Below are 15,426 nucleotides of genomic sequence, written 5' to 3'. Positions count from 1 at the left end.
CATATTGGTGATTTCTTGGGATTGGGAAAGGGTTGGTTTGGTTACTTACTTGTTGTCGGTTTTCCGGCTGCCTTGTCCGGCGAGGGCCTGGCTGTGATCTTTCTAGTTAGAGTCAGGTCGATTGTCTCATTTGACACATGGCTAGGTGATGATTTCCCGATTGGACTTTTGGGGCTAGACAGACGTCTTACTTCGGTTGGTTTGTGCGACTTTGTAACAGTTGCAGAGCTGATGCGACTTGATTCGGAATTGGTGACGCTGTCATGAGATGGACTGCGCCCGTCTCGCTTGGATGGAGAGTAAGAGTTTCGAATAGAACCGATGCTTGATCTTGGAGTGTGACGGTCGGAAGTACTATCACGACGAACAGATTCCACAGGGGAAGCACAGCGAAGTGATCGCGCAAAAGCTTGATGAGCGGCATCAATCTTCTTTTCGTATGTGATGCTGTTGCTGCGGTCCGAGGTGACGGACACAGTGTCCTCGCGATCGACACGAGGGGAACTCTCATATTGAGGAGCCGACTGTGTTGGAGTGCTGCGACCTGGCTTCACCGACGGAAAACCGTGGGTGGAAAAGTCCTCTGTGGTTGGCCTGCGACCTTGACTTGTAGGCTCAGCACCCGATGGACGTCTTGGTGAGTCCTCGGTTGGACTTCCATTCTTCACTGATGGAAAACCATGTGTTGAGTATCCATCAGTTGGTGGCCTACGTGCCTGATGTGCTGGAGGTTCTTGACCTGAAGGACGCCTTGGGGACTCACCGGGACTTGGTTCAGCTCCTAATGGGCGTCTGGGTGAGTCTCTTGTTGGAGTTCCAGCTCTGACCGAAGGAAATCCATGGGTACTGTAGTCCTCGTTGGTCGAAGTCACATTACGGCGTGTTTCATTTGTTGTGTAATTGGACCGAGTTGTATCGTTGCGATCAGTATGAATGATGTGCACCCTTTCTGTAGTGTTGTGCTCATCTGGAGACCTTGGTTTATCCGATGGATGTTGCTGAGTTGGCTTGTCCGATCTTACCGAAGGGAAACCATGGGTCGAATAGTCTGGACCAGGACGTCCTCCTGATGGGGATTGTCCTTTAGGCTCATTGATTGGTCGCCTGTTCGATGGATATCCCTGAGTAGTGTAGTCCTGGTTTTCGTTTTCATGATAGCTCTCAACTGTTTCAGTGGAGAAGCGACGGTTCTCTGAAAACTTAGCCGACGACTTTGACGAAGAGGACTGCTTGATGACTTCAGTGGCGTTATATCCATTAGTTGGGTAATCATCAGGCTGTGGACGACCATGTCTACTGGGTGTGATGGGAGCAAGTGCTTCGGGATAACCATCTGGCCCACGACGGCTTGGACTCTCATGATCGCGGACGTAACGATCACGCTCGTTTTGAATGAAATCTGAGCTGGTGATCTTTTCGCTGCGAATGCTTTGGCTGAGATCTTTCTTGATTGTCTTATTCGTTTTGGAGATCACTTCAACATTTTCCACCAGATCACTAGGACGACGGATTGGTGCATTCCTAGATCCCGGATGTTGATTGGTATCACGAAGAATCTGTGTTGATCGCTGATCAATTGAATCGGAAAACTTTTGTTCATTTGTATCACGAGATTGTTGTAAGCGAGAATAAATATCCTCCTGGGATGGAGTTTCAGGAGCATGTCGGGGGCTTGCTGGAACATTAGCATCACGAGTTCTAGACAAACGTGTGAAAACATCTTCCGAGTCTGCAATTCGTTTCTCGGTCAATTTCTGTGTTGTCGATGTGTTCGATGAAATTTTCTGCTGCTGCTTCATTGTCTGCGAAATCGATGTGGTGTCAGCAGCTGCAGCAGAGGCCTCAGTCTCATAGCGTTTGGTCTTAACTGTGGTGCCATCAGGCAGCTTCTTCACAGTGGTGATCATCTTTACTCCTGGTTTCGGATACTCAACAGTATTCGAAACTATGGCACCGGGTTGGGACATCAAATACTGGACATGCTGTTGATATTCGGGAGAAGCTTTGTCCATATCAACGTACTTCTTGCTTTCTTCGATTGTGTTGCTCGATGTTTCTTGTCGTTCGTTGCGTTCATTGCGTGAAAATTGCTGACGCTCACTTTGCACAGTACTCGAACTGTTGTTGTTCGCCTTTTGGAGCACGTTCTGGTAGTGTTGATCCTGATGGTTTGTTAAACGTCTGGGTTGCATGTCGAATCCGGGGTCTTCACTCGAGAACACCTGTTGTGATGACGAAGAGATAACTTTAGACGATGACGTCACCGAACTACTCTTCATTTCAGTACGGCCCGAATTTTCATCCCCAATCACGACTTTCTCTTGCAAGTGTGTCTTCGAACTCTCAGCCGCTTTCTTCACATAATTCTTGTCGTCACCCTGATGGGAAGCACTTGATTTTTGTTCGTTTCGACCAGCAAACTCTGCATGACCTCCAGGTATTTTTTCAACACCTTAAAATAAAAGTAACAAAAAGAATAAAAATTAAAATATTTTGAAGAATTAATAAAGAAATAGTTGAAAGTTTCTTACCATCTGTTTTGGCCAATGACTCAGTTCGGAACGCCCTCCCATCTGGACTTACTTCTGATGAAGTCTGCACATCCCAACCAGTAGTGTCCGGCACCAATACTCCCCCGGCAACACCTCCGCTATTGCGAAACTTTATTTCGTGCGTTGGACTCAGTGAGTCACGAATTTCCTTCGATTTCAAACTCTGGAAACTCTGATCGACCAGCGAGTCCCCATGACTTGGTGTCAAAGGGGTCTTGCCAAAGTGCATATCTGTTGCTGGATTCATTATTTCACCGCCTGCTGGACCGCCTGTTGAATAGAATTCTCGAAGTCTCGATTCACGTAATTTATACAAGTGCGAACGTATTTCTTTTTTTCGACCGAAATCTTCAGATTGTTGCCACTAAAAGGTGAAAAATAAAAACAAGTTCTTGGGTTTATTTTTGTTCGCTTATAATTCAAAATCAAGTAAATAAGTTATGATAGCTTCGTGTTAGGAAAAAATTAAATTAAGTTGTCGTTCGATCGAAGTTCGTTGTTAGACTAAAGCTTGAATATCTATCGGATACCAGACCAGCTATGGGCCAGCTAGAATTTCATTGGAAGTCGGGGGTGTCACCGATATTATACTTGTATACTCAGGGCTTAGTCAGAGTAAGCTATTATAGAGTCTGGTGTGAGCGTTGACAGCCCACACCAGCCAGCCAGCAAAACTACTCACTCGCTACATGACATGGCCAAGAGCTGTATAGTATAGTGATGATGATGATGTTTACCTTTTCTGGTCGTCTTAATAGATATTTTCGAAGAAGAAAAACAAACTCAGTCTAAATCTGACTCGGAATCAATTCAAGACTACGTCATCGTTAAAAAAAATAAAAGTTTAGCTTTAGTATATTTTTTGCAATGAATAATTCGCATAGTGCACTAAGAGTTCGAAGAGTTCTAGTCTGCCTCCATTTAACCATCATTAGACCAGACTTGAATTTCATTCATTTTCATTTCTATAGGGGTTATAGCTTTAATATTGAGGACGCCATTTGGCGGCGACTAACTTATTTATTTATTTATAATGACATTCATGTCATTTATTACCTGATTTTTTAAAAACTTGGCAATAAAGTGCATGACAATAAAATAAAAAAAGTTAAATATAAATCGCAGCTTACAAAACTATTAAAACCGTATTAGAGTTTATTTTAAGCCTTTTTTTATTTTGCTATTTCAAATGTGAGATTACGTCATTTTCGTATAAGTAGATGATAGATAGTTTATTTTGCTTTTCGAAATAAATTAACTTTTCTTCGATTTGTATTTAAAAAATGTACACTTATGGTGGGTTGAATTTAATTGAATTTTATTTTTTCCAGATGAATAGAATACGATAAGTGGTGTAATATTAAAAGGATCTGGTTTTTAGTTTGTCGGATGTTAAGTGGTTATTTATTATACCCCAAGGTTTTTAAGAGTGCTGATAAAAAAGATTTCAAAGATCCAATAAAATTAATACAAATTTCATCTAAGAAACTTTCACCAAAATACAAAAATGTATACAAATTTGGGCTTTTAAACAGTTTTAAGGTTAATAGACTTTAAACAAATTACTTAACAAACGATTTCTTGACTTGTTTTTGAAACTAATTTTGATTGTTTTAATTTATTTTATCCTATTTTTAAGCATTAAGCTATAAAAAATAAACCCTATGCTAAATAAAAAAAAGAGGCTGGGATGCGACCCACACTGATAACTTCCCATCCCGTCTGTCGATTTGTCTTGCTTAAAAGTTTGTCTATATGTACTCGTATCAATTTTACCAAATTTGCGTACTATTTATTGTAGATTTTATTTTTTATGAAAAAACGGACTGTTGGATTTTTATATAAAAATCATTGAATATTGAAAACAATATTTTCTGTAAAATAAATAAGTTTGAAGCCAATATCTAAAATTATTGAAAAGATATTTGAGTCGAAAATCAATTTTTACCAACTTTTATACATTTTTTTAGGTTTTTATTTTTTGTAAAAAAACTGTCAATTCGATTTTTCTCAAAATTTTACCGAATGTTGAAAACAATATTTCTTATAAGATAAAATTAGTTTGAAGCCAATATTTCAAAGTTTTGAAAAGATATTTGAGTCGAAAATCAGTTTTTACCAACTTTTACTATTTTTTTTTTCGGTTTTTAATTTTTTGTAAAAAAAACTGTCAATTCCATTTTTTTCAAAATCTTACTGCACGTTGAAAACAATATTTTTTAAAAGATAAAAGTGAAGTGAGCCAATATCTCAAAGTTTTGAAAAGATGTTTGAGTCGAAAATGAATTTTTACCAACTTTTATTATTTTTTTTTAGGTTTTTATTTTTTGTAAAAAAACTGTCAATTCTTTTTCAAAATTTTATCGAATGTTGAAAACAATATTTTTTATAAGATAAAATAAGTTTTAAATTTCAAGTTTTTGAAAGGATATTTGAATCGATATTCAATTTTTACCAACTTTGAGTAATGTTTTTTTTAGATTTTTATTTTTTATAAAAAAAACTGTCAATTCAATTTTTCTCAAAATTTTATCAGATTTCCAAAACATTGTTATCGGTTGCTCAAAATTGTTTTGGAGATAAAATTATATTTTAGTCGTTAAATTTTGGAGGTGACAAATTTTTTTTCAGTTTTTTTGATTTATAAAAAAAACCGTTAGATAGATTTTTTTCAAAAAATATACTTCTTTGAGATCACGTTACAATTTATTATATAAAATTTAATTCAAGTCTCTAGCGTTTTTGGTTCGTAAGATATTTAGGGTTAACTAAAATGTTCACCTTTTTTTTAAACTGCTATGGTAAAAAAAAACCACTGACGCAATTTTCATGAGAGCCCTTTCTGCATCTTTCTGCCTTATTATCTGTATAACAAAATTTATTTGGAGTCGACATCTCTTCTGGTTTTTGAGCTATGGACGAAGAAAAAAACGTCGCGAACGTACGGACGTACGAACGTACGTACACACGCACGCACAGACATCTTTTTAAAAATCTTTTATTTCGACTCTATTGGCCTCGAAACGTCGAAAAATGTCAAAATTTTCACTTTGACAAATCGGACCCATTACAATAACTTCCTATGGAAAGTTAAAAATAAAAGGTAGGATTTATAGAACTTAAACAATATTTCCTGTTCTATTTCAACACGAATTACATTTCTTAGCACGTTTTTGTTACCTTGTCATCATTCAACGCAGATAAAAGATCAAGGACCGTACTCTGTAGCACAGGGATGTGACTGCAGATAGTTTGCGAAAAGGTGTGAAGATTATGAAAATATACTTCATCAACTTCTTCAGGGCTATTAACGAAACACTCCTGGAAAGCGTCACAGATATCAACAGTCTTATCTAACGAAAGGTTCTTGAAGTTAACTGGAAAGCCATCTGAGTTTGCAAAATTCCAAAATTTTTTAGGATTCTCTTTCAAAAAATTCAAAATTAGAGCCTTAAATTAGTTAAAGAGTTCAACATAAAAAGAGAAGATAATTGGAGACAGAGTTTTGAGATACGTTTTCCATGCCTTATTTCTTTTGTAACGCAGTAAAGGCAATTCTTTCGTGTACCAAGGATGTCTAAAGTTTGTATTTCTTAAATTCTTTATCGGTACATTTTTTTCAAAACAATAATTAAGGATCTTATAAAAAGTTAAAACTGCTTCGTCAATGTTAGAAAATGCAAGTGTATCAGCTATTCCAGAAATGGTTAAATCATCAGACAACTGCTGGAAATTGGCTTTTCTGAAATCAAAATTATACAAGCAATCAAAAGAATTACTCTGATCAATAAGGTGATTACTTAAATAAAAAAAAAAATGTCCAAAGGGGGCTTATATTTGTCAATATTAGTAATTCCTGATCTAGATTCTAGAACAAGAGTACTAATAGCGCCAGAAGAAAAGACTAAATCGAGAATTCGATTTTTTGAGTTTATAGTAGGTACAGCTTGTTTGCTGTAAGTCTGTAAGAAGGACTTTATCGAGAAGAGATAGTTCCATTTGTAAAGAAGAAGGAGAGGTTTCAAGGCAGGATTTGTCTTCGAATGGAATCCAGTCAATGTGTCGTAAATTAAAATCACCTAAAAAAGTAAAATATTGGTGTCAGAGCTGGACAAATTTATAAGATAGTCAAATGCCAAGCAGAGATCGTTATAAACAGACTCGAAACTTTTTGGAGGAATGTAAACGTTTAAAATGAAAAAAGTCTTAGTCAGTATCTTTGTCTTTACACATACCAGTTCAATTGATAATTCGAATGGAAAAGATACAGAAGAAGAGAAATATGTATTTTTTACCGCTATGAGAACACCTCCACCTAAATATTTTGCATTACCAACATGACGATCGTTTCTGTAAACTTCAAACTCTTGAAATTACGTTTTTATCTCCAAGACAATTTTTTGCAACGAAAAATAACGTTTTTAACATCTGGTTACATTTTGAGAAAAATCGAATTGACAGTTTTTTTTATAAAAAATAAAAAACAAAAAAAACATTACTCAAAGTTGGTAAAAATTGAATTTTGACTCAAATATCTCTTCAAAAATTTAAGATTATGGCTTCCAACGAATTTTATCTTATACAAATTATTGTTTTCAACATACGGAAAAATGTTGAGAAAAATCGATTTGACAGTTTTTCATACAAAAAAAAAATTTAATAAAACTTGGTAAAAATTAGATGTTTGACTTAAATATCTTTTCAAAACTTTGAAATATTGGATTTAAACTTCTTTCATCTTTTAAAAAAAGTGTTTTCAACATTCAGTAAAATTTTGAGAAAAATAAAATTGACAGATTTTTACAAAAAATAAACATCTAAGAAAAAAACAGTACTAAAACTTGGTAAAAATTTACTTTCGACTCAGTAACGTGATATTAAAGAAACATATTTTTTGAAAAAATCCATTTAACGGTTTTTTATAAATCAAAAAAAACTAAAAAAAATATTTGTCATCTCCAAAATTTTACAACTAAAATATGATTTTATCTCCAAAACAATTTTGTGCAACGAAAAATAATGTTTTTGACTTCTGATAAAATTTTGAGAAAAATCGAATTGACAGTTTTTTTTATAAAAATCTAAAAAAAACATTTCTCAAAGTTGGTAAAAATTGAATATCGATTCAAATATCTTTTTAAAAATTGAAATTTAGGCTTCAAACTTATTTTATCTTATAAGAAATATTGTTTTCAACATTAGCACAAATTTTGAGAAAAATCGAATTGACAGTTTTTTTACAAAAAATAAAACTCTAAAAAAAAATACTTGAACTTGGTAAACATTTACTTTAGCTTTTCAAAAATTAAAAATATTGGAAAATATTGTTTTTAATATTCAGTAATTTTTATATAAAAATCCAATAGTCCTTTTTTCATAAAAATTAAAATCTACAAAAAATAGCACGCAAATTTGGTACAAATTGATACGAGTACATTCGACAAACTTTTAAGCAAGATAAATCGACAGACGGGATGGGAAGTTATCAGTGTGGGTCGTATCCGAGCTTCTTTTTCTTTTTATAGAATAAAGTTGAAGATTTGAAGAAAAGGACACTTGGAAAGTTGAACGGAAAAATCAAAAAGCAGAATATAGAAATAAATTCTTTATAGTATAAAAAATTAAGCAACAAAAAGTGTTTAAGTTCTGAAATGAAAACGTACAAAAGTTCGGTTTTGTATTTTAAACTTGCCAATAAAAAAAAGTCAATAAAAAAATATATGTCACCTCGAAAATTTTACGAACACAAAATGATATTATCTCCAAAAAAAATGTTTTCCAACGAAAAGTAGCGTATTTAACATCTAGTCAAATTTTGAGAAAGATCGAATTGACAGTTTTTTTATAAAAAATAAAAACTTAAGAAAGCATTACTCAAAGTTGGTAATAATTGTATTTCGACTCGAATATATTTTCAAAAATTTGAAATAAAGCCTTCCAACTAATTTTAACTTAAAAGAAATATTGTATTCAAGCTTTGGAAAAAAATTTGAGATAAATCGAATTGAAAGTTTTCTTGCAAAAAATATAAACCTAAACAAAAAAATTAATAAAAGTTGGTAAAAATTGATTTTCGACTCAAATATATTTTCAAAACTTTAAGATATTGGCTTTAAACTACTTTTATTTTTCTGTAACGTACGCCGACATGTTCACCACACTCACATGGAGTATAGTCTTCTGCTACATGCAAATAACACACACAAGTGGCAACTGGCAATTTCACCATCGCACTCTACTGGATTTTGAACTTTAATTTTTAGAGTTCACCTTCAGTATTGTGCAAGGAAGTTGTTAGTAGTGGCCAAATTCAGTAATCTCGACTATTATGCACTGTCAGTGCATCTTATATCGAAGTTGAGCTACTTCAGCATCATATAATTGCAACAGTCTATTCTATTCAAATAAGGGTTCGAATACTTTTTTGAACAAATTTACTTTTTTGTAATTTTTGAGAGTCATAAGGGCAATCGGTTGGTTTCCCACCGTTCGTTCCTTAAACTTTTATAAGGTCACACATTGCGGTCGCGGCGCGATTTAAATTGCCATTCTTTCTACTTACCATTTTGTTTTCACTTTTCATTTTTATTTAGATTTAACTTCAACTTTGGTCCTAATATTTTGTATTAATAAAAATAAACATCCATATCTAATTGATAAAATTTTAAAATCGGCATATTTTTTACTTCGCCTTTTCTTTTTCTTACTGTGTTGCCAATTCAAAGTTTGCTGTATTCTCCGGACAGCACGAACGCGGTGATTTTTTTTTTCAGTTTTTAATTTTTTGTACAAAAACTGTCATTTCTATTTTTTTAAACTTAAATTGAATGTTGAAAACAAGATTTTTTGAAAGATAAAAGTAAATTAAAGGCAATATCTCAAATTTTTGAAAAGATATTTGAGTCGAAAATCAAGTTTTACCAACTTTTATACATTTTTTTTAGGTTTTTATTTTTTGTAAAACAACTGTCAATTCGATTTTTCTCAAAATTTTTCAAAATATTGAAAACAATATTTTTTATAAGATAAAATGAGCTTGGAGCCTAAATTTCAAGTTTTTGAAAAGATATTTGAATCGATGTTCACTTTTTACGAACTTTGAGTAATGTTTTTTTTTAAATTTTTATTTTTTATAAAAAAACTGTCAATTCGATTTTTCTCAAAATTTTATCAGATGTCAAAAACATTATTCTTCGTTGCACAAAATTGTTTTAGAGATGAAATCATATTTCAGTCGTAAAATTTTGGAGGTGACAAATTTTTTTTCAGTTTTATTGATTTAAAAAAAACCGTAATATAGATTTTTTTCAAAAAATATACCTGTTTGGTATCACGTTACAATATATTATATAAAATTTAATTCAAGTCTCTAGCGTTTTTGGTTCGTAAGATATTTAGGGTTGACCAAAATTTTCACCTTTTTTTCAAACTGCTATGGTAAAAAAAACCACCCACGCAATTTTCTTGAGAGCCCTTTCTCCATCTTTCTGCCTTATTATCTGTATAAAAAAATTTATTTGAAATCGATATCTCTTCTGGTTCTTGAGCTATGGACGACGAAAAAAACTTTTCCTTCGACTCTAGAGACCTTGAAACGTCGAGAAATGTCAAAAATTTCAATCAAATCGGACCCATTACAATAACTTCCTATGGGAAGTTAAAAATCCAGATCAGTTTCTTAAATACTTGATTTCTTTAAAACGGCTCTGATGTTTTTCAATCACACATTTAAAATGTAAATTTGTTAAATGAAGATTAATTTATTTATTATTAACTAAACGAAGTGGTAGCTGTCAAAATTCTTTTAGGTTGTATATATAATTAGCAAATAGATAGTATAAGTTAACGGTAAAAAAGTTGATACATTTGTCATTAAAATAACCAAACATTAAAATAAAAAAATATAGGAGGAGTCAAAAATAGAAAGGTCAAAAAGTCAGTATGAAAACGTTTGTATTAGACAAAAATCCCTCCTTTTTACAATCGACTCATCGCACTCTCCAAGCGCAAATCTCAGGAACCTCTTTTGCAGCAGTTCTAGTCTGGATTTGAAGCAGGCATAATTGGGAATACAAATCTGAGATCACAATTGTATGAACAAATTTTGAGGTTACACTTTGAGTGCTTCACTACAAAAATTAAATCATTTAAAACTAAAATAATAAGAAGAGAACCTAAAGGTCAACCCTGCGGAATACCAGAATTAACTTTAAACTTGGTTGATTCATTACTATTGAAAAATACAGAGTAAGATCTATCGAATACAAAAGAGTGGAGCGAAATGTTAGTTAAATTCAAGCCCTATTTATTAAAAAAAAAAAGTAACACTCAATGTTAGAGCTTGTCAAATCCCTTACTGAGAAGTCAGTAAAAATACAATCAAATTGTTATTTTATTTTAAATGAAACAATATAGTTATCTTCCAGTTCCCTTAGATAAATATTAAAATTATACACGCTAAATCAAAACTTTATTCCGAAAATATTATAAAGTATTCAAAAATCCATAAAATTCTAATTTAAATTATATAAAAATGGTACACAAAGAAACCAAACAATTAAATTGCTGATTCTCAGAAAATAAGAATTGATTTTCTCCCATTACCAGTATTTTATAAATAATAAATATCCATAAATTAATGAAACAAAACAAAAAAAACATCATCATGAAGTAATATTTGCAGATTAGATACAAGTTCGATACCAGTTTTGCAAAAGTCATATAAACGGCAATTCATTAGGAACAAAAAATTGATACCATACTAAAAAACATTGATGATTCAAAAGTCTTCCATAACAACCTCATCATTTATGACACGCAAATTAAATAGTTTTTAAGTTCAAAATGTTTATATAAAAACAATACAAATTATATTTTGCATGTTTTTAATTACCTCAAAAAAATTGTTATTTATAATTGCATCATTATGCAAAAGAAAAGAAAATATTTTATGGATGTTAATTAATATTTTCTCACTAATTTTTCTGTACTTTTAATACAATGTTGTACAACACAAATTGAGCTTGATATTTAGATTTAATTCTTAGGCTACTTTAAGTTAATTCAAATTATTTTCGAGGTGTTTAAAAATTTATAAATTATAAAAGGGTAGTTCAATAGTAAGCTGTAAAAGAATGCAATCTTTTGCGAATGCAATCTTTTATGAATGCAATCTTTTGCGAATGCAATATTTTGTGAATGGAATCTTTTATGACTTCAATATAAAGATTGCATTCTATGAATAATTAAGATCACCAAGCAGTTGACCTTTTAAATAATGTAATCATTTTTTCTCTAATCATTTGACTGTAATCAATTGATTGCAATTATTTGAGGCTTTCTTTTCATTCGCTCAATTGAATTCTTTGAATTCCTAAAATAAACTTTTGACATTGATTTAGATTTTAATCTCTTGGTGTGTGACACCGAAAATTTGTATGCGAGGTGTATGGGCCGCTTTAGAATGTTTTTTTTTGTAGTGAAATTTCAAGTGTTTGAAGTAAATTCAAAGACTTCAAAAGAATGCAAAGACTTCAAGTGAATGCACAAAGTCTTCAAGAGAATGTAAAGAATTAGAGAAAAAATGATTTCAGTCTTTTTAAGTTCAAATGATTAGTAAGAAAATCTGAAGTCTCAATCTTTAGGTGAAATCAATGAATGAAATCATTGAGTTGAATTGAAAAATGATTATAATGATTACTTACTTACTTAAGGTGGCGCAACAGTCCTGTGTGAACTAGGGCCTCACCTAACAAACTTCTCCATCTAGCTCGGTCCCTAGCTAGATGTCTCCAATTGCGCGCTCCAATATGGGTGAGGTCACCTTCCACTTGTGCGCGCTGTCCTGTGGGTGCGGATTCGAAGACTTTCCGGGCTGAAGCATTGGTTTCCATGCGCTCTACGTCACCCAGCCATCTTAGTCGTTGGACTTTTACCCTTCTGGCTAAGTCTACGTCGCTGTACAACCCGTACAGCTCGTCGTTCCATCTTCTCCTAAACTCCCCTTCTATGCATACGGGACCGTAGATCACACGAAGAACTTTTCTCTCGAAGCGCTTTTGTCATAGTCCATGCTATTGCACCGTATAGCAGGACGGGGATGATAAGAGTCTTGTACAGCAACACTTTGGTCCCTCGAGAGAGGACTTTACCACTCAATTGCTTTCTTAGTCCAAAGAAACAGCGGTTAGCAAGAGTTATTCTGCGTTTGATCTCAGCGCTGGTGTTGTGTTCTGCGTTTACAGCGGAGCCTAGGTAGACGAAGTCCTTGACTACCTCAAAGTTACGTCTATCCATGGTGACGTTTTGATCAAGACCTCGGTGTTGTATGTCCTTTCTTGACGATAGCATGTACTTTGTTTTGCCCTCATTAACCGTTAAACCCATTTTTGCCGCCTCTGCCTCAATACTCACAAAAGCCCCATTGCCATCACGCTGAGTTCTTCAGATTATGTCAATGTCATCAGCCTATGCCAGTAATTGGAAAGACTTTTGAAAGATAGTGCCTCTAGTGTTGACGTGTGAGCTCTGCACTATTCTTTCAAGCACGATGTTAAAAGGACGGATTGTTGGCTTTCGTCATCTATGTTGAATGGAGCATCCTGCCTGACATCGGAATTCAGTTCGTCGTCGCCGTTATAAAATCTGCAGAAATGGTCCTTCCATATCCTCAGCATTTCCACTTTCGTCTTTGCAGCCTTCGGTTCTATGTTTATGTATGTACCTGTGAATTTCGTTTCACCTGTTCATAAAACTTTCGAACTTCATTCCTGCTTTTAAACCTCTCAACATCTTCTACCGCACGCTTCTCAAGCCCTCTCTTTTTCCTTCTGAGAAGTCGGCGTTAATCTCAAATTCAAAAGAAGAAGCATAGAGTTTTCGAATGGAGTAAGACAATCTACTGGTAACACAAATATAGAAAAACTCACGGTAAAACATTTCGAAATACTTGTTTAGAACAACAATCCAACCTTAATCAAGCCATAACTTATGTTTTTTATTAGATTGAAGATACAACAAAAAAAATAAGTTCATAAAAATAATTAAATACAACATATATATTTTCAAACTAAATATTTAACGTTTGATTCGTTAAGATATTTACAAATTCTCCAAAGAGTTTTATTTTTGAATATTAAAAATATTGTTAATTCACATTCACATTAATTTGCAAATATTTCACGACTATTTAAAAATTTAACGCAAATTACGTAAAATGATTTTAATTAATCATCGTATTACTTGTGTTTGTTTATTCAATAACAATTAAAATCAAAAACTCACAGCTAATATAAATTTAATGTCACGCGTCTGGTTTGATAAACGAATTTCAATAAAATCACAAAGAACCAGATAAACCCCTTAGAAGTTTTAAAGTTCAACCGTTTATTTTGTAGATACTTTTTCTGCAACTAAACAACAAAAGTGATCGATTCATATTTTTCAATTATTTAATTAACAACAAAGGGGAGCATCACGTCATCATAATATTTGCACAAAAACCTTCTTTTGCAAATAAATTAATTCCAAACAAATTGCATCACTCCCAACTTTTATTGTTTTTATATTTTTTTTTGTAAATATTCACTTGAAAATTTTAAAATTTATTTCCGCTCGAAGCATAACATAATTTTTCTACACTTAAACTTCATAAAACAAGGAAGTATCTTTTTCAAAAAAAAACTTGAATTATCAACGCATCAAATTATTATTTAATAATAATTTGATTGTTGTTTTTTTTCTCTTTTTGCAAAACTTGAAGAATTCATTTATTATTATTTGTTTTTTGTTAAGTAAACCATTTGGCATGAAATCACCACCCAAAAATACCTTAACTCGCAGTGTGAAGTTTTTATTCCAAAATATAAATTTACGTGTGTCTAATAAATGTGACTGTTCAATATTTAGCTCCAGGTGGAACTTCAAATCAAAACTAAATCATGTTTAGTGAGTGAGCCGACTAAGAGACGGTTGGATTCCCATCTCTAAACCTGAACAAGTTGGATTATATTTTGTTTTTTGACAAATACATATTTAAAAAATAACAATAATTTATACACCAAGACCGCATATACCGCACCTTTTCATAAAGCCGGTAGTCCGATGGCCCTGGCATGGCATGGCATAGCAAATATGCTTTAAGTTATGACGTCATGTTGATAAGACATAATTTAAGCTTTTTTGTTATTGTTTTGAAGGTCACATAACAGTTTATTGCGCTATCAGTTGAATAAAAATCAAATTCAGATACAATTCTATTAAATGTATTATTATCAAAGTTTAAATTGAATTTCAAATACTCAGACAAAACGGTGTATATACTGAAAACACCTTCACATGTATTAACAAATTTGAAAAATGAGAGTAAGACGGAATTAACTCAACAGGTAATATCTATTTTTATTTAACAAAGGTTTAGGTTGAGTTATCTTACACTTCGATTCAACTAAATAGGTTCAGAAATCTACTATTAAGATTGGAAGTAGAAGGTGTTTACCATCAAAATTAAAAGAGAACAAAATTTATTGAATACGTTAATTTAATGATGAAAAATAATATGGACTTAATGTCCAGTAATGTACTGATGTTATCGTTGAAATTAGTAATAATTTTCGTCTTCTTTTACTTTTCATATACTGGGAGATTTAATTCTTGTGTCAACTGAATCTTATATGCAGAAAAAGCTCTTGTTGTTTAAGACGACGAATAAACTTATGCTGAAGCACTTGAACACTGCCTTCCACAATGGCTGCGTTTTTACTATTTTAACCCCGATTTCAACTTTGACCGACAGAACACAATGAGTAAAGCTTGAAGCTTAACAAAACATTGGCAGCAGAAGCTGTCATAAAAACGAGCATTTTGAAGCACAGAA

At 32.7% G+C, this 15,426-nt stretch overlaps 1 protein-coding gene across 10 annotated transcripts in view; it reads right to left on the bottom strand.

Moving 5' to 3' along the window:
- Positions 1-15,426, bottom strand: part of LOC129946726 (smoothelin-like protein 1) — a 122,913-nt gene that overhangs the window by 43,278 nt on the left and 64,209 nt on the right. For all 10 annotated transcript variants that reach the window (XR_008781636.1, XM_056057015.1, XM_056057011.1 and 7 more), the window contains 2 exons: positions 2,532-2,916; positions 50-2,452 (listed from right to left, as the gene is read on the bottom strand). Coding sequence is in view for 9 of the 10 variants with exons in the window: in XM_056057015.1 (XP_055912990.1) it covers positions 50-2,452; positions 2,532-2,916 (2,788 nt within the window). In the remaining variant the exon portion in view is untranslated. The remainder of the gene's footprint in view (positions 1-49; positions 2,453-2,531; positions 2,917-15,426) is intronic.

The sequence above is a fragment of the Eupeodes corollae genome, chromosome 2, assembly GCF_945859685.1.
Source record: "Eupeodes corollae chromosome 2, idEupCoro1.1, whole genome shotgun sequence".
Lineage (NCBI taxonomy): Eukaryota > Metazoa > Arthropoda > Insecta > Diptera > Syrphidae > Eupeodes > Eupeodes corollae.
The sequence above is the reverse complement of the archived record's forward strand: the minus strand, read 5'-3'. Positions and strand labels throughout refer to the sequence as shown.